The sequence below is a fragment of the Panicum virgatum genome, chromosome 3N (assembly GCF_016808335.1).
Source record: "Panicum virgatum strain AP13 chromosome 3N, P.virgatum_v5, whole genome shotgun sequence".
Taxonomy (NCBI): Eukaryota; Viridiplantae; Streptophyta; class Magnoliopsida; order Poales; family Poaceae; genus Panicum; species Panicum virgatum.
The window spans coordinates 49,428,509-49,453,507 of NC_053147.1; the positions used below are offsets into that span (position 1 = coordinate 49,428,509).

The 24,999-nt window shown below is 45.8% G+C and overlaps 1 protein-coding gene and 1 long non-coding RNA gene across 2 annotated transcripts; both read right to left on the reverse strand.

The window, feature by feature from the left end:
* Positions 1–1,823: 1,823 nt before the first annotated feature.
* LOC120666086 (beta-galactosidase 15-like) lies at positions 1,824–19,879 on the reverse strand. The gene is made up of 19 exons (XM_039945872.1): positions 19,454–19,879; positions 18,940–19,035; positions 18,735–18,847; positions 17,644–17,710; positions 17,462–17,554; positions 16,401–16,544; positions 16,215–16,303; positions 15,367–15,472; positions 14,784–14,871; positions 14,579–14,703; positions 12,591–12,788; positions 11,429–11,658; positions 9,757–9,872; positions 9,421–9,518; positions 8,572–8,682; positions 8,007–8,117; positions 7,583–7,791; positions 2,389–2,731; positions 1,824–2,191 (listed from the first exon to the last, which is right to left on the reverse strand). Exons 1-19 carry the CDS (start codon positions 19,736–19,738, stop codon positions 2,048–2,050), a joined length of 2,766 nt encoding a protein of 921 aa, XP_039801806.1. The 5' UTR covers positions 19,739–19,879; the 3' UTR covers positions 1,824–2,047.
* A 3,044-nt stretch (positions 19,880–22,923) lies between these two features.
* LOC120666087 lies at positions 22,924–24,185 on the reverse strand. The gene is made up of 2 exons (XR_005671547.1): positions 23,853–24,185; positions 22,924–23,407 (listed from the first exon to the last, which is right to left on the reverse strand). It is a non-coding gene; the product is annotated as an uncharacterized LOC120666087 (long non-coding RNA).
* Positions 24,186–24,999: the final 814 nt, after the last annotated feature.

Below are 24,999 nucleotides of genomic sequence, written 5' to 3' on the forward strand. Positions count from 1 at the left end.
TATCCGGCCCATCAACTGAGGTGCCTGGTACACAGATTGCTGGTACGCCCCTCGGTCCTATTTTGTAGTGCACCAGCGGTAACCCTTCTCCTACAGTTTGGCTAGGTGGACAGGTGGTACTAAAGTGCACTGATGCTCCTCAACTACTGCGTGGCAGCGTTGCTAGCTGCCTGCCTTGTGCCACCCACCACGCAAGGGCTAAGGACGCGGCCCACAATGGCCCAAGCATTCACGAAGGAGCACAGAGCAGCAGATTTGATAATTTTTCTTCCCTTTATTTTCCTTTTATTATCTTTTTACAATTCATTCTTTTCATTTTTCATGTATAAGTTATACATAGTTGTAACTATTTTGTTGAGATAAATGTTTGAAGTGGTAACACACAACGGTGTTCCCGTTTTGAGTTCCCGTTTCCCAATCGTAACCGGCTTGTTACCGATCGAACTATTCCGTTCCCGATATCCCGTAATATCGGTTTCGTATTCCCATCCAACTTTTCCGTTCCCGCTCCCATTCCCCGCCAAAATATATGGTTGCGGTAATGGTTAAAGTGTTTTCTTGATCGTTTCCAACCGTTTTCATCCCTACCTTCATGTGCCGATGGGGGCGCTGGCCGAAGGGGTCGTCGGGCCGAAGATGATGCGCTTTGTATTATGGCCAAAGCCGGGGGCGCTTCGGATTGGCCCGAGGCTAAAGGCGCGGAGCTGGACTGAATCTTGGCGAGTGTGGGCTTCGTCGCCGAATGGTGAAGTGTGGTACTCGTGAGTATGATTTCGTGCCAGACACGCAGTGGGCGCCAGATTGTTGGGATTAGTCCCCCAAGCAGTAGAGAGAGGGAGAGACACCAGAGATGCACAAAAGGAGAGCAATTGTGCACCGCTCAAGAGAGAGACCCCACCTTGACCACTTGGCTCAGCTATATATATAGGAGGGGAGGGGTTGATAATTTACCTCCGATCCTTAGATAAGTACAAGATTTACAAATAGATTCTTGGATCGCCACATGAGGCCCATTACAATATGGGTTGAGCCATTCCCCAACAGTGATCTACCAGCAATTCGCACCCCTTTTCGATCAAGTACTTGGGGTCACCTTTGACCACGGGCAGACTGAAGTGTGTTTGACTTCCAACCAACTTAAAAAATAGCGGGCTAAGATATTTAGCGAAAACTTTTTAAAAAAGCTTAAATAGCTATAGCGAAAGTTATAGCAAAAGCTAAATCATTAGCGGAATAATAAAATAGTCAATAATTACATACAAAATAAGAACCATCATTAGTCTAACACTCTAAAATAGACTCAACACGTCTCTTAACTGCCCAACTATGCCCGTGCTGCTTTGTCTATGATCCACCCCAGTTATATTGATTCTTTATTTTTTTTGATTATATCTTTAGCGGACATAGCGGACATTTGTTACCACTAACTCCTGTAAAAACCTCTTTAGCGGACATAGTAGACAAATATTGTATAATGTAATGGTAGATCTCGTAAAAAGTTAATAGTGGGCTATTTTGTACATTGCTTCCAACCTATGATCGACAAGGCCATTGGCAAGCTAACTGCTTGGAATGCACTGACCAAAAAAAAAAAAAACTGCTTGGAATGCAAAGAACATTGCACCGGCGGACCGCATGACACTAGTTAAATCGGTGCTCACATCCCAATGACCAATCCATTTATCTCCTGACAGCACTTGATGCCCCCAAAAAGTTTTGGAGGACATTGATTCGAAGAGAACGTTTCTTCTAGACATTGGTCCATTTTTTTTGTGCTTTCTGGTGAAATCATCTCTTGTCGGAGATACGAAAAGACAAAAAAATGGTCAAGCAATTCGTAGAACAGGAAACAACTTGTTCTTTCCCTTTCTTTCTTTCTGGTCCCCCGAGTACGTGATTGTCTTTACATACATGGGCGAAAAGGAACAGGTTAGGTACAACGATGCAGGAACCCCTAGCACTAGCACGCAGCTCAGATGTTCCTGCAAGGCTGTAGAAACGCTCCCTTCCACCACGGCTCTTTCAGGGCCAAATTACAGTATCTTGATCACATATCATCTCGAGGTTCTTCTGTAGCCAAGGGCGGGGAGCACTCAGCCTCAACTGCCAAATCCTTTACGACCTTTCGGCATGGATCGCCAAATACATCGTTGGTGACACTGATGGAACATTTGTTATTGCCGACACAGGCCTGGAGATATGGTAAACAGAGTATTATGACACCAGTGCATGGTGGATATTTGCAATGATATCAAGTGCATTATTGAGTTCCGTGGTATCCCTGATCTAACAGCCTGAATAATGAATATGTGCAATTGATAATATGGGCTGAGTTGATGAGAACATGTACACGTACAAGATACTGGCCGGGTGGTCTTGTTAGCTTACCTCTGTAACCAAGTCCAGAGTAGTTGATGCATGGCAATTCCCGACAGAGAAGTTCTGGCAACCACCTGAAGGGGTTCCATAGCTCGCAAATGTAATCTTCGAGATCACATGCCCCTCATCACACTGTAAGTGAAGCTCCGGAGCTACCGTATTCAGGGTGGCACGACCGTTGGCATCACGAGACCAGGAAGAAAGGGGAGGATAATAAGTCTCGGATATTTTTGAGCAGATTGTTTTGGTGTAATGAACCTGCAGCGATATCTGAGAAGGGTCTCCCCCTGTTTCCTCTAAGAGTACCAATAGATTGTCTGATTCTTGTAACCATTCGCGTGGTATGTGGTACCTGAAAGGAAACAAAGCGCTTACTAGGTTATATTTGCGCAAATAGATTGAATATCATTTAGCTTTAATGGAGGCAATAATTGTTGTATTCCTCCGACTCTAGATGGGTGGGTATATATAAAGCCTATACATGAGCCTCTAGATGGGCCTCTATATACACGGGCTCAATATACTCCAACACCCCCCGCAGTCTGAACTACCGGCGCAGCGGTGTTTAAGACTGGACAACAAGAAAGCTAACACCCCCCGCAGTCTGAACTATCGACGCAGCGGTGTTCAAGACTGGATAAGGTGAGAGTACAAAAAGAGTACAAAGGGCAAATACCCCCCCGCAGCCACAACTAGCCACCGGCTACGTTGAGGCTGGATCGAAACTCCGAGAAAGTCGAGGAGGGCAGCCCCTTGGTGAAGATGTCAGCAAACTGGGAGGTAGTCGGGACATGGAGGACCCGAACATCGCCGATGGCGACTCTGTCGCGCACGAAGTGTAGGTCGATCTCCACGTGCTTCGTCCGCTGATGCTGGACGCGGTTGGTGGAGAGATACACGGCGCTGACGTTGTCGCAGTAGACGAGCGTGCTCTTGGCGAGCGGGCTGTGGAGCTCCGCCAAGAGCTGTCGTAGACAGGACACCTCCGCCACGCCGTTAGCGACAGCTCGGTATTCCGCCTCGGCACTGGAGCGGGAGACAACCGGCTGCCGCTTGGACGACCAGGAGACCAGGTTGCCGCCCAGGAAGACGGCGTAGCCGGAAGTGGAGCGACGAGTGTCCGGGCAGCCAGCCCAGTCAGCGTCGGTGTAGACCACTAGCTCAGCAGAGGACGAGCGGTGAAGCACCAGGCCGAGGTCCACAGTGCCACGGACGTACCGGAGGAGTCGCTTCAACGCAGCAAGGTGTGACTCCCGGGGGGATCATGCATATGGAGACAGACCTGCTGAACAGCGTAGGTGAGGTCCGGCCTGGTGAAGGTGAGGTACTGTAAAGCACCGGCCAGACTCTGGTAGGCAGTAGGATCAGCCACCGGATCACCCATATCAGCAGACAGCTTCGCCTGAGTGTCGACAGGAGTGGAGCAGGGCTTGCAATCAGTCATCCCAGCCTGCTCCAGAATATCGAGTGCGTACTGCCGCTGGTGAAGGAGAAGACCAGACGGGCGAGGCTCAACAGTGACGCCCAAGAAGTGGTGTAGCTGACCGAGATCCTTCATAGCAAACTCCTGCTGCAGAGAGGAGATGACACTCTGAAGCAACTGCTGACTAGAAGCTGTGAGCACAATGTCATCGACGTATAGCAGCAGATATGCAGTCGCATCCCCACGGTGGTAGATGAAGAGATACGTGTCGGACTTGGCCTCGGTGAATCTCAGTGTCATCAAGAACGTGGCGAACCGAGAGTACCAAGCCCGAGGAGCATGCTTCAGACCATAGAGAGACTTGTTGAGCCGGCAGACCATATCCGGACGACTCGAGTCCACAAATCCCGCCGGCTGAGAGCAGTAGGCAGTCTCTGACAGAGTGCCGTGAAGAAACGCATTCTTCATGTCCAGCTGGTGCATAGGCCACGAGCGCGAGAGCGCAAGCGAGAGGACTGTGCGCACAGTAGCGGGCTTCACCACTGGGCTGAAGGTCTCATCATAGTCCACGCCAGGTCGCTGAGTGAACCCCCGGAGAACCCAGCGAGCCTTGTAGCGCTCCAGTGTGCCATCAGCTCGACGCTTATGCGTCCAGATCCATTTGCCAGTCACCACATTGCCACCAGACGGACGCGGCACGAGGTTCCACGTCTGGTTGGCAAGAAGAGCCGCGTACTCCTCTTCCATCGCATGACGCAAGTGAGGATCCGCCAAGTCGTCGCGGACAGAGGAGCGTACCGGAGAGACCCGCGGCTCTCCCTCGGTGGCGGAGAGAGTCGCGGCCTGAGACGCCATCCGCCGAGTCACCATGGGATGGATATGCCGAGGATCCCGATGGACGACTGGCGGGTGGTACACCTCCGGCGCGGCTCGAGAGGGAGCCGGAGGCGGAGGAGGCGGCGGCGGCGACGGCTCCGGTGTCGGCGTCGCAGAAGCCTCCGGAGCAGGAGGCAGTGCCGGTGTTGTCGCCGAACGGCGCCGGTACACCTGCACCGGCTCAGCGTATCGCCGCGGCGCCGGGGTCGGCACCGAGCGACGCCGGTACACCTGCACCGGCTGAGCGTACCGCGCAGGGGCAGGGGAAGGCACCGGGGCCGCGCGTGGCGCAGCGGGAGACACCGGGGCCGCGCGCGACACGACCGGAGGTCCGGGGGCTGGGCGTGGCGCCGGGGCCGCTCTCGGCGCAGCAGGGATCACCGGAAGTGGTGCCGGTGCGTCGGGAAAACCTGCAGGAAAAGGACAGACAGGTAACGGTGGCTGAACCACCGGGTCAGTCGGAAACAGAGACGCCAGCTCGGGATCAGGAGAAAGTGTGGAAGAGGTGGAGTAGGGGCAATCCGACTCATCGAAGACAACGTGTCGGGAGATCAGAACGCGGCGAGAGGTGAGGTCAAAGCATCGATACCCCTTGTGGTCAGGGGAGTACCCGAGGAACACACAACGAGTCGAGCGGGGCGCCAGCTTGTGACAAGCGGTGGCGGACGTGTTAGGGTAACACGCACACCCGAAGACTCGAAGGTGGTCGTAGCGAGGAGGGGTACCGAAAAGAGCGTGGTGTGGAGTGGGAGTAGGAGAAGCAGTGGACGGAAGACGGTTGAGCAGGTAGGTGGCGGTGTGGAGGCTCTCAGCCCAGAAGCGCGGGGGGAGAGAAGCCTGGATCAGAAGGGTGCGCACGACGTCGTTCGTCGTGCGAATCATCCGCTCAGCCTTGCCGTTCTGAGGAGAGGTATACGGACAAGACATACGCAGCTGAACACCCCGAGACAGTAAGAAAGACCGGGAGGTGGAGTTATCGAACTCCCGCCCGTTGTCACACTGGACGGCCTTGACGGTGAGGCCGAACTGAGTGGACACCCAGGCAAAGAAGTGGAGGAGGGTGGGGAAGATCCAGGACATGGCGACGCTGTCGAGGCGCAGCCACGCCACGTCCCGCGCCTCGATCGGCAAGTCGACGAGGACGTGGTCGTCGAGGGCGTAGCGGCGGAGGGCGAGCAGAACATGGTCCCGCCAGCGGCCGTAGGAGGAGGACGAGGGGTCGAGGAGGACGGAGACCAGAGCCCTGATGTTCTGGACTCCGGCGGCCTGGAGGTGGAGCTGGGCGACCATGGGGTCGGTCGGGTCGTACCGGGCTCCAGATCCAGCGGGCGGCACCTGGCGTGAGGAAGAGGTGCCAGGCTCGGGGTCGATGGGCAGCTGGCCGGAGGAGGCGCGGAGGAAGCGCTCCGCCTCGGCGACCCGGAGAGCGGAGGTGTCGGCCGCGGCGCGCTCGCGCTCCCAGGCGAGGGCAGCCACGCGGACCCGCTCCTGGGCCGCCGAAGCCTCCGACTTGGCGGCGAGGAGGGCCGTGGCGAGAGCGGCGTCGGCCTGCTGCCCGCGGAGTGCGGCGGCGGAGAGTGGCGCATCCGCGGGCGACATCCCGAGGCCAGGCCACGCAGCATCAGGCGCGGCGTCGGCGGCGGGCTGCTTGCTAGCGGCGTCGGCGGCGGGCTGCTTGCCCGCGGCGACAGCGGCGCGGTGGGCCGCAGCGGCGGCGGCGGCGGGATCCTACAGCAACGGCAGTGCGGCCTGCAGGGCGGCCGGATCGGCGCCCACGGCCTGCAGCAGTTGTGCCGCGGCCCGCAGGACAGCCGGATCGACGGCGGCGTGGTGGGCGGCGGCGGCCTGCGCAGCCTCGGCGCCTCCCCCAGCGGCAGCAACAGCGGCGCACTCGGCAGCCACAGGATGGGGCGTCGGCGGCCCAGGGGGCACCGGCCCACGGGGAAGAAACCCAGGGGGCGGCCCAGTAGTGGGTGGCCCAGCAGTGGGCGGCCCAGCAGGAGCCGGTTCCTCACCCGCGTGAGGCAGGGGAGGTGCCAGAGCGGCGCCCGCCGTGCCCCCAGCAGGCGGATCCGCGCCGGGCAGCGCCGCCAGGGCGACGGCCGCGCGTCCAGCAGGGTCGACGGCGCCAGATCCGCCCGCCGCGCCCGCGCGCACTAGCAGCGGCGGCGGCGGCGGCAACAGGAGCAGGCAGGGACTCCAGGCGTGCCAGGCGGCGGCGGACGGGGCGACGGTCCAGGCGGGGCTCGGAGCAGAGAAAGGGAGGGGTGGGAAAGAGGAGAGGGAAAGGGAGGAGGAGGCCGGCGGCGCCGGCGGCCGGCCGGCCATGAGCCGGCGGCGGCGGGCAGCAGGAGTGCCGGCGGCGGCTGGTAACAGAGGAGAGAGGAGAGATGAAAACCTAAGCTAATGATACTATAATGGAGGCAATAATTGTTGTATTCCTCCAACCCTAGATGGGTGGGTATATATAAAGCCTATACATGGGCCTCTAGATGGGCCTCTATACACACGGGCTCAATATACTCCAACAAACTTAATGACAAGGTGCTAAACATCTCAGTAATTCTACAGAAAGAAACTATGGAAATTGACTATTCTCATTCATAATGACCCTCACTCAAATTTCGTAGGAGCTACACATGCTACAACAAAATTTCCTGACTTGCTTCCTCCAATTTTTGAATTCTGCGGATATCAGGATTCTGTTATCCTATGGTTGGCTACTGCAATATTCTGTCTGTCCACATTCAGGGTGACTTCGCATATAAGAACAAAAAAGATTCCAACTTGTGACTTGTCTATATAAATATGTTGCCATGTATTAAATACTAAGGGCAGCAAAGCATGACATGAAAAACGCCTACTAATGAAACAGGTACGATATAAACTTATTTTTCTTAATACCAGCTTTGCGTAGCCATCCCACAGTTCGATCGGCACTTGCTATCACCATACGCTCCTGCATAGTTGCACGAGGATGGGCACCCAGACTCTGGCGCTACTATTGACCAGTAGCGTCCAATGAGATGCCCATTCACCCAAGCCTGGCCCTTTCCCATGCTCCCAAGACCAATGGCCACCGGGTCATTACCTTCTGGTGCATCAAACATTGTCTGCATATGCAAAGCAGTTGTCAGGACATGAAATAAAAGATGCAGATTTAATTTTCTTGAAGTACAGCTGAAATCAAGGTTCAAATAGATTAAAAGTGAACCCCAATTTTTCTGAATGAATAGTTCAAAGCTATTTACAAAATAATTTATCATCCTACAACAGAAAGTATAATACCATCAAATTAGTACTTCATGTGGTTAAAAAAATAACTCACCTTGAACCATGTGAAGGGTGTCTGTGTGTCATCATTCTGCATGCTACTCCACTTAGCATATCCTTGGTTCTCAGGAGCATAGATCCTCAAAAACTCACCTTTCAAACCAATCTGCAATTTGGAAAGATAATATTAAGAAAATTGTCCAGGTAATGCTGCACTAAAATTCGGATTTCGTGATTCAAGCACATAACTCTAAATGCCTATGTACAAGACACTATCACACTAGTGGACAACATGATAAAGAGATGCTGGATGAAACCTTTGTTATAGATGAAGAACAGAGTACAGGAAGTTAAGAAAGTTTTCATATAATGGCCAACCAAGGTTGTAGCCTTCTTATATCCATATCGTAACTCATAAGTACAATATTATCGTAATATTTATCCTTCTAATGTAAAAATATTTATAGCTGCATAACAGTATGAATGTACATGAGTAAACAGAAATGAAGGAATAGCATCTGAATCACAAAAAGAAAATGTAGAAGAGGTTGAGATGCATGCTTCATGTCATCAGAGTAAAAGAAAAATCAATAAAAAAAGCTAAAACTAATCACTTTTACCTGATATGTCCAAAGGGAATTAGTGAGGTCGATATCCCCATTAGATAAGCCAGTAAGTTTTACTTGACCTCTAAATCCAGCTCCATCCTTCTCCAAGAAAGCACCATAGTTCTTGCCAATGTCCAATCATTATGAAACAAGAAAAACATTTCACATTTCATCCCTGATGATCACGGATACAAATATAACAAAAAGGAAATGTGGACAAAAAAAAATGAAAATATGTATTAACAGAGTAACAGTAAAGATTCCACTAAAAGAATCTAACGTAATTAAGAGAAGATAACATTTTTCTTTTCTTAAAAATGTTATGTTCAAATCCATAGGTCCAAACATGGTGTAATATGACCATGGTGCATCCACTGCATAGTTCCGAATAGAGAGATTCTAATATAAATTGCAACATCCCATGTACCAATAATAAACAATAACTTTCAGCACCTGATGAAGTTAAGGAAAAAGCTTAATATTTTTTCTTTTTCTTTTTCTCGAACACGCAGGGGAGCTGCGTATCATTGTATTGATAGGAGTCATATGGAGACTCAAAAACACACACAAACAAACACAGCGTTCCCAAAAAAAAAACACACAGCGACACACACTCACACCCCACAAACAGAAAAGGGGCCTAATTACCAAAAAAAACTTGTGCTGACCTAACCTAATTAAGGAAAAAGCTTAATTACCACTGCCTATGCATAAACATCATAAGTTCATAACTATTGCTGATCTATTGAAGTTAAAGAGTGAATGCCTCGATGCCTGAGGTAGTAATTAATCATGTCCGCATGGCCTTTCACATGCCAGAAACTCTATATTAAGCTCAAAATACAAAAGAATTTGGAATACCTGCAAGCCAACAATCTCTGACAACAACATCAACTCATTAGGTCCTTGAACCAAATGAACAGGTTGATTCAGCGAGACCCAGTGACCAACCATACTACCTTCACATTGAAATATGATATGGATTAATGAATAGCTGAATTAGATATTGATCACAAGTAAATGTATTACAAGAGCCCACAAGACTGTGTTTCCAAAAACTATATTAGACAAGTAATTCTCTGCTGAAAACCCAAAAATAATATATGGAGGAAATTACACCTTGCTGTGGGTGTAGTATGTTTTTTCAAATTGATATTAAACAAATAATTCAAAGGACTATGAATTGCAAATAAATACCTGCAAGCTTCCCATTTACAAATACACGTGCTACATCACGAATTTGGTCTATGGTTAGTGATGGAAGAACGCCTTTGGAATTCCAATATGCAACATCCTCGTCAGAAATGTTCACACTGTTGAATCAATATGTGTACAGTAATTACATACCAAAAAATAACACATGAACTGTCAACACAACAGAAAGTGACATACACAAACTGCAGGACAGTATAGCCAACAACAAAAAGAAAACAAATGAACACTGGTGCAAAGCCATAGCTTATGCAATTAGACAGACTTTGGTCATGTAGCAAATCAACATGAATCTTTTTCAAAAGAATTTGGATAGGTACTCCTCTTTTTTTCCATGAAACAGGAGGGGAAAACCCCCTACTGATCTATTTTTTGTTAGTAGAAATTTAGAGAGGTATTTCTCAATTTAGCCTGCCTCTATGAATATCTACTTAAAAAATCAATGTCAGAATTTTAAAAAAAATAGGAGGAATTAACTAACAGTAAAAAGAAGATTGAAAAAGGAGAAAGTTACTTCGCATGGCAAACTTCTCCTAGGAGTTTGGATCTGGTTTTAATATTAAGTTTCATAGAGAGGAAAAATACTTCACAAGCAACCACTCAATATTATTGGGACTTTTAAAGATCACTTGGTGTGTACAAAAAAAAATGAATGGATCAAAATGCTGCATCCATATTGGTTTCCACGTGCGAACGGCTGCGAGGCCGGACTGGCTAGCGGGCTCAGTAGCGCCCCCTGCCTGCCGGCCGGGGTTCGATCCCCTTCGGGGACGGATTTTCCGGTTGGTAGTGCAGGGGTAAAAAAATCCCCTCGTCTGTCCCCATGTCCAAAGCATAGTCTGGGTCCGGCCTAACTCACAAGGCGACGGGCCACTGTGTATGGGTGGGGGCAGGGGTTCGGGGGTTTTCTTGACCTGTGTGAGAATGTCTTCTTCTTAATACAATGCCGTGGGGGTGGTCTTCCCCCCCGCAGGTCAAGTTTTTTTTATATTGGTTTCCACATGATACTTAATCCTTGATGTCATGGGACAGTTCTCTGATGTCAACAACCCATGAATCTATATATGATTATTGTTTACCACTTTACCCCTAGGAAACAACAATTGAACATTCGCCAACAAAGCTTGCTCAATTGTGTCATTTCACTTCTTTCTTTCTTGGTTACAATTCCATCGCTACTCTATGGGAAGTGGTGAACTGAGTTTGTGGTAACACATTTTTACCACATGGCAGCAAATATGCACATTTCATTCTTTAAAATGTGTAGAAGTATCATGTGAAGCTTGGTCACTGCACATGCAGGTTTAGTGATAAGACAAAGGATGTCTGGGTTCTTATAGTATTTAAGTATGACCTTTTGCTGCTACTAGGTAATATATATCTTGGACACATGTAGGACATACTATAATTCCTCTGCTATGTTTGCTATGTTGGAAATGTGCAAGATCATGACACCTTTTGCATGTTCTGCACTCTTGCAAAAATAGAAGACGTAAACAGAGTGCAAGAATGAATCAAATAATGGCAACACTCAGCCAAGTTTTGAGCGTCAAATCAACCAAGCATCATCTAGTTGAAGTAGAACTATGTGCAGATTCCCAATAAGGTCTGAGGTAACAAAATCATGTGCTCCAACAGATTCAAGGTCAATATTCACCTCATAGTATATGAAAGGTAGTCAGAGATGTCTTTGGTCACATTTAAGTGCTCTAATATCCCCTGAGCAACAAAGCTGCCTTCACCCCATTTGCCAATAGGCTCTTTAGATGTCCACCAAGTACTTGAGAGATATGGACCACCAATAAGGGATAGAGTCCCAGGCTTATGTCTACTTGAATAACTGGGGGACCCTGATTCAACAGTAAAAACCGAAGTCTGTGTACCAACCTGAAAAGAGATGAGCTAACAATTAAAAAATGATCTCATATGAAATGTTCAGTTTCTTGTAAGTTATGTATACTTATTTTTATCATCTTCAAGTCGGACATTAAAAAAAGTAAAACCTATTCATTTTTGTTTCTTTAATACTTCTCATGACGAACTTGAAAACACATGAAAATAAGAAGCTAACAATTCCAGACAACCTTCAAGAGTTCACTACCAGAACAGGTTCCATAAATGAATTGTGGCTACTACAACCATTCCAGAACATAAGATTGTAGGTGAATTCACGTGGTTGACACATTTGGGTGCTTATGGAATTGAAAATATTCAACAACAAAACCAGGACTCAATTCTACAAGTCATGTCAGATTGATTCTTTACAACATAATACTACGAAATGCACCTTCAACTATTACTTTTCGTAAATATTCAGTATATTAACAATGGAAATTCTAATATTTAATCGTAAGCATGCTGAAAAGACAGATACTTTAGAACAGAGGAAATATCAGATTGGCAAAAACAGAAACTTTGCAGCAGCCACCAAATGTAAATATAACTTGTTGCTTTATGTTTTGCTTTACAATTTAGTATCTTTAGTTGTAGTTCAGCATTGAAGGGTATATTAGTCTCAAGGATAAATGGGATCATGGGAGAAACGAACTTCAAAACTTTTATAGAATTAATTTCATCAGTATTGCTCATCAATTATGAGCAAACATAGAATGAACTTTTATGTATGCATAATTTTTTTCCGATTATTTTTTACAATTTTTTTTTCAAATTCTGTTTCTGAGATTGGACACAGCTACAGGAACACTTTCCAGTTTTCACTTCTTTGTGCAGCAGTCCATGTTTAAATCAGCATGTAAAGACATGTGCTCACAGGTTATAGCCTCACAAGAAACATTATGTTCAGTTAAGAGACCACTCACCCTAGCTGTATTAAAAGCCACATTTTCACAGTCTGGTAGTATGCTCACAGACCATGGTGGTAGACTATAAGATTTTCCAAAAATCCAGACTGAAACATATTTGTGTTCATCGATGTTGGCCAGAAAAGCTGAGCAAATCTGTCCATTTTCTGAAATGCTTCCATTTGTGTGGATTTTCCCACTGGAATATACATGAGCCTGAATCAAACAAGAGTAAGCAAAGCATCAGCATTTTCAAAGTACAAGGAAGGAACACATCTGAAGGCAGACTCTACTGAGCTTAACTGAAATAATCAAAGCTGTGTAATTGCCATGTTGACGATACATTTTAGCAACTTAAACCTGGGCAATAAATAAGTCTTTGGAATCCAATGGTACACCAAATAATTGTTAACATTACCTTGTTCATTGGAAGCATTCTCATAAACACATCCTATATGCATGATCCAAGTTTATATTACAAAAAAAACATGGACATATCATATATGCATTCGGGTCGAACCAAACCAAGCCCGATTCTGAATATGCACATCGTTCATTGGCAGACTAACCAACCAAACATAACAGAACTGGGTGACATTTCAAAAATGGAAAGCTTGGAGTGGAATAAATATTTTCCTATAAGTATTCAGATATGTGGTCAGCATTGAGCCCTTATTTATTTGCTTTAGTGATGGATGAGGTCACAAGGGATATATAAGGTGAGGTCCCTTGGTGTATGCTCTTTGCTGATGATGTGGTGCTAGTTGACGAGAGTATGGCAGGGGTTAATAGGAAGTTAGAGCTGTGGAGACGCACGTTAGAATCGAAAGGGTTCAGACTTAGTAGGACCAAGACCGAGTACATGATGTGCGATTTCAGCGCGACTAGGCATGAGGGGGGAGACGTTAGTCTAGATGGGCAAGTGGTGGTCCAGAAGGATACTTTTCGGTATTTAGGATCGGTGCTACAAAAAGATGGCGATATTGATGAAGATGTTAGGCATAGAATTTCAGCTGGCTGGTTGAAATGGCGGCAAGCTTCTGGCATCCTTTGTGACAAGAAGGTGCCACAAAAGCTAAAAGGCAAGTTCTATAGGACAGCAATTCGTCCGGCGATGTTATACGGTGCTGAATGTTGGCCTACAAAAAGACGACATGTCCAGCAACTGAGTGTAGCAGAGATGCAGATGTTGCGGTGGTTTTGCGGGCGCACAAGGAGGGATAGAGTCCGGAACGAAGTTATTCGGGATAGGGTCGGGGTGGCACCAATTGAGGAGAAACTTACCCAACATCGGCTGAGATGGTTTGGACATGTCCAACGAAGACCTCCTGAGGCGCCGGTGCGTAGTGGGATTTTTGAGCGGGTCGATAATGTAAAGAGGGGTAGAGGTAGACCTAAACTGACTTGAGATGAGTCGGTTAAGAGAGACCTTAATGATTCGAATATCTCTAAAGAGATAGCTTTGGATAGGAGCGCTTGGAGACTAGCTATCAATGTGCCTGAACCTTGAACTTATTTCTTTCGGGTTTCATCTCTAGCCTACCCCAACTTGCTTGGGAAAAAAGGCTATGTTGTTGTTGTTGTTGTAAGTATTCAGATATGTTTAGATCAATAACCTCTATCAGAGCCATACTACCAACTTAGTAGATTAGCCAAATCAGTTTCCTGTCTTGTAAAAAACACCTGAGACGGGAGCGAATTTCAGCCTGGGGTTAAAAAAAAACCTCGCCTGCCACCACGCCATGACGCCAAAGCATAAAGGAAGGTCCCGGCCCACACTCACTTGGGTAACGGTGCCCCTATGTATGGGTGGGGTAGGGATTCAATGCTCGGGGGTTTCTTCCTCCCACAGGCCAGGTTTTTTTTAATTAAAAAAAACACCTGAGATGGGAGGGGACGGAGTGAATGACTGAACCATAGTAATTTACTTAGATGGTCTAAAAGGAACCCATGGTTGAAGTAGATGGACAAAAATGTAGATTTTTGAACTAGAAATTGGCACAAACCTCCTGCATGGGCCCCAGTTTTACATATTGAGGTGATCCATCTACAGCAATAAGAGCTGGTTCACAGAGTTTAATAGCTGCATGTAGATCTTTCAAATGCCCCCACTTAGGTTGCCTTAAGATACCTGAAAGTAGGAAATTATGGATTCTACTTGGTACCTCTCATTTGATCTGAACTACAGAAATTTTCGAGAATTGTACATACCATATTCATCAATTGGTGCATCATAATCATAGCTTGTTATTTGACGTGGACCACCAGCTGTTCGTTCAAAATTTGTTCCACCAAAATACTGCAAATGAATGAAGTACACTCATATCTAAACATTAGGAACCATCAAAATCAGGCCTAAGAATAAGTATATTCAAATTTAAAAATGGAAATAAATTAATGGGATTAAATATGGATACTGTAGAAGGATGGAATTGGTGTATGGATGATTGTATTGCTGAGCCTCATGGGCGGAATATATAGGAGTACATTGCTTAGGGGGCAAGTAGCCTCCTTAGAGATAAGGCAAGCTGGGATTATACAATCCTAATCTACCATATCTGGAGATATCCCAATATACTCTAACAGATACTAGAAGTAGCAAGATTGAAATCAGCACACTAGGTGTGACCATTTTGGAACAATGCTAATGCATGTGCAGAATAAATAGCTTAGTTTTGATCTTCAGTTAATAGCTGTAACAATCTTTAGTCTCAAGTCTGATTTTGGAAAATGCAAAAAAGGGAATGGAAAAGAAAACTCTAAATTTAAGTCTCGGAGAAATCTTAGTTCTTACCATGTAATAATTTTGCAAGCTTCCACCACGTTGATAAAATCGAGCTACAGCAAAAGCACTGTCTTGAGCAGGCCTATGAGGCAATGGTTCACCCCAATCGGCATACCTTTACATGATACACAGTATGGTCATATTTTGCATGCAATAGCAGTACTGAATATGATGGTAAAAGAAGATGGCATTTGTTCAGATCAGCTTCGGGAATGGGCAATACAAACATAACGTACTCTCAGAAATTGCAGCCTTTTATGGTCAAGATAACCCTAGTTTCAAAGAATAAAAAGGCCAGAAGTCAAGTTGTGTTTTCATGTGGCCCATAAATGACCCTTTGCTAAATATTTGTACCAAACCATGTCCAGGAGCAAGCTCATTTGACCTAGGGCACCAAATCCAAAACTACACCCACTCCTTAGTGCTATCCCTTTCGCCACTCTACCATGCCCCTCTGCAGCACTCCCCTTGATTTCATTGTCCAAGGACAAGGATGATTTTGCTTTGTGCAGAGTTCTAAATTTCTTTGTCATTTATTCATTGGTCTCTAAGTGAAGGATTGATTTACAGCATGCGATCTAAAGTTTAAAGATACAGCATTCCTCAATTCAAAAAAAATAAAAGGAGTGAAATCCTTTGTTGGTCACTAAACTTGTCTCAGATTCTGCGGTAGGTATATAAACTCACAAAATTGTAGATTGGGGCCATTAAACTTGTTAAATGTACCATATCACCGGCCCTTAAAACCTGTACATGTGCCACAGGGGCACACCACAGATGCACCCATGGACATAAGTGGGTATGGACCATTGGTGCAAAGCTTTTAGCCAGAGCTGATGAATCAAGGAACCACGTACCATCCGTCCCAATCCTCAGTCCATATTGTCGGCTTGTTGTAGGAGTTTGGTTTAAATCCATCGCAGTAAAAGGCATTGCAAGTATCAAGCTGCCAGAACAAAACAGTAATAAATTACTTTATAACCAGAAAAACCTGACATAATTTAACCAGAAAGTTAATCTCACTAGAGTTTGGGGTCACCTACAATTTGTTCGGGAGCATCTGTTTGCCTACACATTACCCAAGGAACACCAGTATCAAGTGCAAGTGCCATCTGAGCTGCCCATAGCATGTATCTCTTTCCTGCTTGACCATAGCGGTCTTGAATGTTACCGTATTCATTTTCAATCTGTTAAACATTATCCAGAAGGAAAAATTTATACACATGCTATGTATGTAATTCAACAGACACATTAAGCATGAATATAAGCCTATCTTGGTTGAGGGTTGAATCATCACCACCCCCCCCCCCCCCCCCCGCCCCCAACTCCAACAGTTCAAATCCTCTTAGCCTGTTTCCACCTATGTTCAGGTGTTTGTGATACATGAATCACAGAACCAACACTATAAATCCTGCTACTTCTGTTTCTAGCACTGCCAACAGAGCTTTTGGTTACATAACATACTTAAGCATGGTATCCTTTACCACATTCTGGTTCGACATTTAAGTCTACCGTGAGCACCATCCATTTCAAGAATGCCATCCAACATTATTGAAAAAACAATGGAGTAGCCATTGCAAGGTTTAACAATAACAATATACTGAACGGGACTAGCAAAGATATTTAACAATGAAGCCGTCAAATAGTACCAACCAAACATTATTTAATTCACAAATAACATAATATCCACCTGCCATCAACATCTTTCACATCATCTCTAGGTATACCAACTAATGAGTGATAAACAGAACTCAACCTAACAATTTACTTTCCATACAAACCATTACAATTAAGTTATTAATACCATCGTCGCAACTAATACTGTTATCTGCATAATGTTTTTCTTTAAAAAAAAAGTTAAGACAGTAACTAGACAAGGAACCTACAAGAAAATGTCAGATTCGGATAATTTTCATATTCAAGGAGAAGGTTAGCTCCATTGGAACATTTAAGAATTGTTAATACTTTGTAATATTCTTTGTAAAATGAAAAGAATGTAATGTAACATGCATAGATTAATGAGACGTACCAATCAAGCTACTCTCAACAAAAATGAGGAAAAATAATAGACCCAATCAGTGAGCTCTGAGAACAGCTTTCAGACCTGCTGTAGTATAATGGGACCACCTTGCCATGAATAAAGTTTCTCCTCTTTCATGATATTTACGATTTTTGTCACAAAACTCTGCATTTCAGCCTGCAAGAACATTCTTTGGATTAGTGGATCTATATAAAGGAATAAAGAATGTACTCTAAGCCTAAATTTACAAATGCTAGTTGCTCTACCTTGTAGGGTTCATTGTCAGTACGGAATTCTATCCCAGGGATGTCACGCAGCCAAACTGGGAAACCACTGCAGAAATGTATGACAAAACAACATAAACTAAATGAACAAAGAGAACAATTCTACTCAAATATTTCTCAATTGAAGATGTATAATAAAATAAAACCATGTACACTTAAATGAAGAAAGAAGATGTTCAATTCGGTAGGGTTGGGTGTGGGAAACATGAAAAGGGAATAATATAGGATAAATATCCACACTACAGAATTACATGACAAAAATAAAATAAATAAAAAGAACATTTTTCACTGAGTGTTTCTGAATAGGATAATCGTTTGATCATATAAGACCTTGTAAGGTTAATTACAAGAAGTTGTTTGAGTTTGTAGGGAAGAACATCAAAGGAAAGATTTTTAGGACAATTCACATGACAGAGTTAAACTGCACATAAAAGGAGTCCAATGTAAGTGTCATGAGCATAAAAAACTGAAAGGAGTCCAATGTAAGTGTCATGAGCATAAAAAACTGAATTGATAATTGTCTACTAATGATAATTGAAAGAAACAAATAATCCTAGAATTTCAGAGGTGGGTTCTAGAGTTAGACTTGGCAGTTTAGACATTTTTTTAAAAAAAAAAACTAACCATTTAATGACACAAAGTGCACAAACACCAAAATGGCCAATAAGGTATGTTAGATGAAAACTACATGTATTGCATTCTCCCTCTTAGCAAATAGAATATATCATCCTATCGTTGTGGAGAATCTTAAACGTAAATCCCAAGCTACCCAGTTAAATAATGCTTACTATGGTCCCAGCCGTAATTACATTGAAGTTCTACCAAAGTAGATATGATGAAGACTGTCAATAGCAATTAACTTGAGCCCTTCTGTGTAAGCTATAAAGGACTGCACGAACTTTTTTCTGAAACTCTTGCAAGGACTTTGCAATTATGTGCCTGTGTACACGTGAGTGCCATTAAATCAAAACAGGCCAATTCTCACCTATGATAGAACAGAATCTTATTGTGGTTTGATGTGATATAGTGAGTACAATACATTCAAGCAGTTGGATGTGAAGATATAAACAGACCCGAAATTCCATTCAGCACAAGCATATGGGCCGATACGCAGAAAAAGAAATAGACCTTCAGCAGCAACCAGCTTCGCAAACTTGACAATATCAAACCTTCCTTCAAAGTAATACTGGGCAAAAACAATGTTTCAGAGGAAGCATAACTCACGACCTGTACATAGTACTATGCCATTTGATGTGAATAAAGGAGTCACTACTGTACCTGGCCTTTGGCTGGCTCATGCCCATTCCAAAAGATATATGTCTCGATCACATCCGCACCGCCCTCCTTGCACTTTGCAATCAGGCTCGGCCACATCTGGAGAAAAAAAAATCGCGTGCCCGTTCATCGCGTGTTAATTAATTACAAATGACGTGAATGTAGATGCCGCTAACTGAGCCCCATGGCCAACAAAGAGCGATACTAAACTAAACGAACGCACGAAGGACTTGAAACATGATCCCACGACTATACAGAAATTAGAAGGAAATAGACTCGCCTAATTGGAAACCCACCGCGCATCACCAACGACTCTGCTCCTGTTAACCGCGGCAGCAGCCGAGCCCAACCACCGCGCGAATAAAACATTTCAAGATGATCCAATTCCACCTATCGCGGCGGCAGCCGCCAAACCAGTCAACCACACCCCGCCGGAGTTCCCGAACCCCGAACGACCGCGGCGGCGGTTGGGCCCGCCAAGCGCAACACAACAAAACCTCAGTGTGTCAGTGCTGACCTCGGGCGTGGCGCGCGGGTAGTGGAGCCCCGCGGAGACGAGCATCCTTCGCTTCCCACCGAGGATCACCGCGCGGTGGTCGTAGGTGACGTTGAACGGCTCGAAGAAGGTCCCGCCGTCGCCGTCCCCACCACCGGCCACCACCTGCCTCAGCACCCCCGCCGCCTCCGCCGCCCGCGGTGGGGCCTGCGCGGCGAGGCAGGCGAGGATGAGGACTAGGAGAGGGAGTAATCCCAGAGGCGGCGGCGGCCATCGCGGCGGCGGGGAGAGCGAGGCGGTGGCCATGGCGGAGGCGGAGAGGGGGCGAGCAGAGACTGGACATGAGAGAGTGGGAGCGCGCACGGGGAAGGGAAATTACCAGGAGCGGTGGAGTTTTCGAGGTGGGCCCGCTCTGCTTCTTTATCCTTCTCTTTTTGTTTTGTTTTTTTTTCGATGGAATTGCGTACGACGGAACGGACTAGAGGCGTGGTTGATACCTCACGCAACGCTTTATGATTGGGGATTAACCACACGGAACAGCAAGCGCCCACCATCACGGATAGGGGGGCCCGCTTCTTCGTCAAGTTTAAACTAACTCGCGTCATCTAGGTATGGATGGAAATGGGTCGGGTCGACCCATTGGGTAGGTGACTCGACCCACAAAAAATAGGGCTAATCAATTATAGGGGCCGACTCTAAATTCTAAAATGGGTCAATAGGGTCGGTACCTATTGACCCGATGAGTAGTATAGGTTGATCCACTTGTCATATTAATATTTTTTTATTTAATTTATTGGTTTTCTTCATTCTTTTGAATAAATACAAAAGGTCATAAGTTGTTAGATTCTATATATTTCAAAATATTGTGAAGAATTTCATACGTTGGAAGTGAAAATGAATAAAATTAAAAGTGAAAATGGATAAAATTAAAATCATGGACCGCTAGTAAATATATTTAATTTGATGCATTGCTAACAATCTTAACATATTATTGTGATATATGTTAATCTTGAATCTTATCTTTTTTAAAAATGTTCATAGTATTCATAGTTTAGGATTATAGAAAAATATTTGGATCGGTCCATAATACCCAATGGGCCATTAAGGCCATAACATCAAGAAGAAATGGGTCGATCCATGACCCGTAAAATTGACCTCGAGGCCATAGGGCCGGGTCCAAGGCCAGGACCGAGTCGGCCCGTTCCCATCTTGACATCTAGGCGGAAGCCGGAGAGCCCAGAGCGAGTTAGTGACACATGATCCGTTTGTTATCCTTATCTGGTCGGCTATTAAAAATATTTAAATATATATACTATTACAATTGTGCATACTTATTACATATCGTAATTGTGCCATTTCCATGCCCGCCGCCGACAAACGCGCTTCTTTCCCCCTCCTTCCCCAACCCTACCTTCGTCGGACCCGGCCCCAAGGATCGCGGTACGGTGCCGCGTTCCCCATTCGCGTAACATTCATTTCGGATCATGGAACGAGAACGGCGGGTTCGATCATAGGAACGTGCTGGGGTCGTAAATGGGGACGGCGTGCTAAAATGAACCGAATCAAAGGAATGAGAGAAGGGGCGGCGTACCAGCATCTACGGCTGGGTGCCTGGGCAAGCAGTAGGTCTTGGTCTGTCGCTGGCCGCCGACTGGCTTTCGTGTCCCATTTAGACGTCGAACCGCTCCACCCTCCTACAAGAATCGAATCTCGGGGCCTCCTGCTAGCCGGCTAGTCGCTGCTCGTAGGGGGTTCTAGGCTTGAGTGTCGTCGTCTGCTTCAATCTACCGTTGAGCGCTATCGACGCGAACGCCACCATCTGCTAATTTGGGAGCTAGAGGAACGAGGGTACAGCTGAAGGGATAGGGTGACATAAGAAGGCACCATATCCTATGAAAACCAAGATTCTTGCGCAAACTATGAAATTCCAACGGAGGCCACAGGATCCCCATCTGAGGGCTAGGGGAAGAGGTGGGGAATTTTTGCATTTTAACGCCCGCCTCTCCCCCACAGTTGCCTGGCACTCTTGCACATCGCCCCTGCCTCCGTTCCGTCTGGTACCAATTCAACGCTCCGTCCCCTGTGCGAGTGCCTGCCCTAGGCACCGCCGGCCTCGAGCTCCAGCCGCGCCGCCGTCACGTACGACCTCCCGCACGGCCCCGGCTCCTCCAGCGCCGCCTCCCTCGGGTACGAGCTCTAGCATAGTCGCGTCTCCCCCAGGCCTCGCCTCCGTTCCGGTGCGACTGCCTGCCCTATGTCGCGATGGGGCGCCCTCGTCACGATTCGCCGCCGCTGCCCCTTCGCCAAGCCGCCGCCACTGCTATTGATTTGACCACCCCATTGCTGTGCCGAGTCCCCCATCGCCACATGGAACTAATTATTGGCTCTGTAACTTGGGTCAGTCTTCAGTTGCTCTATTTCCTTCCCTTTTCAGATCATGTTTTAGCTTTACATCATCTCAAATACATGTCCTCTAGATTGTCTTACTACCCTGAATTCTTTGTTTTTCCAAACTGTTTACCAGTTCTTCTATCAGGCAGGATGAGACAGGCTGCCAATCTCATTTTACTAGTGAGAACGACTGAAGAATTGAAGAACTGAAGACTGAACGACTGAAGAACTGAACAACTGAACATGGCTTCTCAATTCATCACATTTTCACGACAAGCCTGATATTGTGGGAAGATAAAAAATAGATGACAATTTCACGTGAAACATTCAGTCCATCATAGTATCTACCTTGAGCAGCCTCATTCAATCAGTGACCGGCCTGCTGGAACTGTCACATGATCATGGCCATGAACAGAAGAAGATGGTCAGCATTGTTGCTTTGCTGTCCAGCAATGCAGGAGGGAAGAAAAATTGAATCTTGCTTAATCAGTTGTCTTGTGAACTAAAATGATTGGCCAGGTGTTTGTACATTCAGTCCATTTGTACAAAAAAGAAAACAGAGCTATTAGGAGTCCATTTGTACAGTGAAGGTTGTACTATCACGTGAATATGAATGAAATTTGCCTTCTTGAGCCAAACCATGTACCATCAAGGGTAGTTAACCTTTAAAAAAAGTGCATGTGCATACAACATCAAAAAAAGAACTCAAAACATGAATCGAAAAGGAATGTGATTAACTCAAAATGCAGCAATATTGATCTGAAAATTAGCAGCAACAAGCTGAATGATGTCACTAGTGAAAAAATGTGTTTACAAGAGTAATTGGCTGCCGCACAACGCCTGACAACTCGCGCTGCAGATGCCCTCGCGTCCAGGCCGGCGACAAAATTTAAATTATGTTAGCTAATTAGCATCCTGTTATATTGTACAAAACATAACAAGCAAGAATAGAAACTGGTTTGCACTGTTAGAACAAGCAAGAATCTGTATTAGTCAATCTCATTAATCATTTTAGTACACAATTCAATTTCATCAATTCTTCCCTCCTGCATTGCTAGGCAGCAAAGCAACAATTTAGTACACTGATTGCATTAAGAGGATACACTGCAAATCGAAATTGCATTAAGGAAATTGCCATCAATATTTGACAATACATGAAACTGAACCTAAATTGACTCTTTTTTTTTTGAAATATTAAATTGACTCAATCTCATTATCTAAGTTCACTCAATCTGAACCTGTATCAAACTGTCAACACAATTCAATCTCATTTTCAGATTACAAATCCGTACATCAGTGTCAATCTCAGCTGCTAAATCTTGATACTATTCTCTGTAACTAAATTGGAATCACTAGTTTACAAATCTTGATTTGCAGGCCAGGCAATGTGTACAAATCTTGGTTGCCTAGTTATCACTCGAACACCCATTGGTTCTTCTTTCTGATCTCAGCTTCCTCCGATGGGCTCACAACAGATTTCAAGTTGAACAAAGACTGGACATCTTCTGGTGTTCTTCCCACCAGTTAAGCAGCACTTTCACAAGCCAGCTGAAGCAACACATCCATTTTGAGAAAGTCGGTGGCCTGCAAATCAGATGCGCGATTAGAAAACCAGCTGATCCTGCTTTAAATGCTAAGCTGATTTTTTTACTTGAAGAAAGATGCAAAACAATTTAGAAAATGCTAGGCATGCAACAGTAGTTTCATGAAAGTGATTCGTTAGAACATGCTTTACCGAAAATAGCCATTGATCTCTCCAACCGGAGTAGAAACATGAAATAAAGTAAAGATGCAATATTTCACATCATACACGGGTAGTATAGCTCGATTGCTCTTGTACTGAATGGAATGCTTCAGACATCATGGAGATGGTCGTCATATTTTTCTCAAATGCAAGCAGGCAATTTGGAGATAGGATGCTACGTAGCTAGGTAGTTCCAGAGATGAACTGAAGCACGGATAAATAGAGAAGCGAAATTGAACAAATAGCTTGAGACGCGGAATTGAAGCACGGATAAACATATCTCACCGGGATGAGGGTGGTGAGGCTGGGCGGTGGCGAATCTCGGACGGGCGGCGGCGAATCGCGGACGGGCGGTGCACCTCGGCCGGACTCCATGGCAGACTCCGAGGAGCCCCTCCGGCCGGGCGCCTGCAGCCGCGAGCTCGAGCTGCGGGAGATCCGCAAGCGCTACGATGGGTGGGCTCGTACGAAGGCGACTCGTGGGCGGCGGAGGGCGGCTGCGCTGGAGGAGCTCGTACGAGGCCGGCGGCGAGCGTTTAATCGGTACCAGACGGGAGACGGGCAGACGGAACGGAGGCAGGGGGCGATGTGCAGGAGTGCCAGGCAACTGGGGGGAGGCGGGCGTCAAAATGCAAAAATTCCCCACCTCTTCCCTTAGCCCTCATATGTGCATCCTCGTCTCCATTGGAGTTTTCATAGTTTGCACAAAATCAATTTCTAAACCTCTATATCTATCTTCTATACTATAATAAAGATCGAAAATAATTGAAAATATTTCTCATTCAGATTAGACCCACCATAACCATTATGCTGGATCTACCTGTCGGATCTGAGTAAGGTGTGATGAGGTGTACTCCCTCCGTCCTGAAATATAGGGCATTTTAAAGTTCAAATTTTGTACTCAAATGTAAGACATTTCAGGTTGAGAGTGGATCAAAACATCTTAAATTTTGTACTCAAATATAAGACATTCTAGGTTGAGAGTGGATCAAACCATCTTAATTGAAGTCATGTAGGGTGAGGTGCATATGGGGAAGGTGCATGGGAAAGAGGATGATACTTTAATTAGAACATATTTAATTACTCAAATAGAGTCCCAATGCTTAATAATTAGGGGTAGGAGAGTCTTTTCTCCACCTTCATAATCTGTTGGAAAAATAGAATGACCTACATTTCAAAATGGAGGGAATAGATTCAAAAAAAATACATGTTAAAGAATGTCCCCAAAAGAATTTTTTTTCACCCTCGATCCCTACGAGTACTGAATACTGATACCACATGGCTCTCGGCGCCTCGCTCCCCCCCTCTCCTGAATGATGGCTTCCTCATCTACTCCTCTCCAACATCCTCTCCATGGACTCTTCACTCCTCGATTTCACCCCTGGGATTGCTTTCTCAAACAAGGGACAATCAGTCTTTGGCTCTCCCGTGA

Bases quoted from the DNA above. Each gene is read 5' to 3' on its own strand.
- LOC120666086 (XM_039945872.1), bottom strand. From the start codon at position 19,738: ATGGCCACCGCCTCGCTCTCCCCGCCGCCGCGATGGCCGCCGCCGCCT. The intron at 17,711-18,734 runs GTCTGTTTATAT...ACATTTCTGCAG, and splicing joins TGTGCTGAATGGAATTTCGG to TGGTTTCCCAGTTTGGCTGC. The intron at 9,873-11,428 runs GTGAATATTGAC...TTGATTCAACAG, and splicing joins TACCTTTCATATACTATGAG to TGTGAACATTTCTGACGAGG.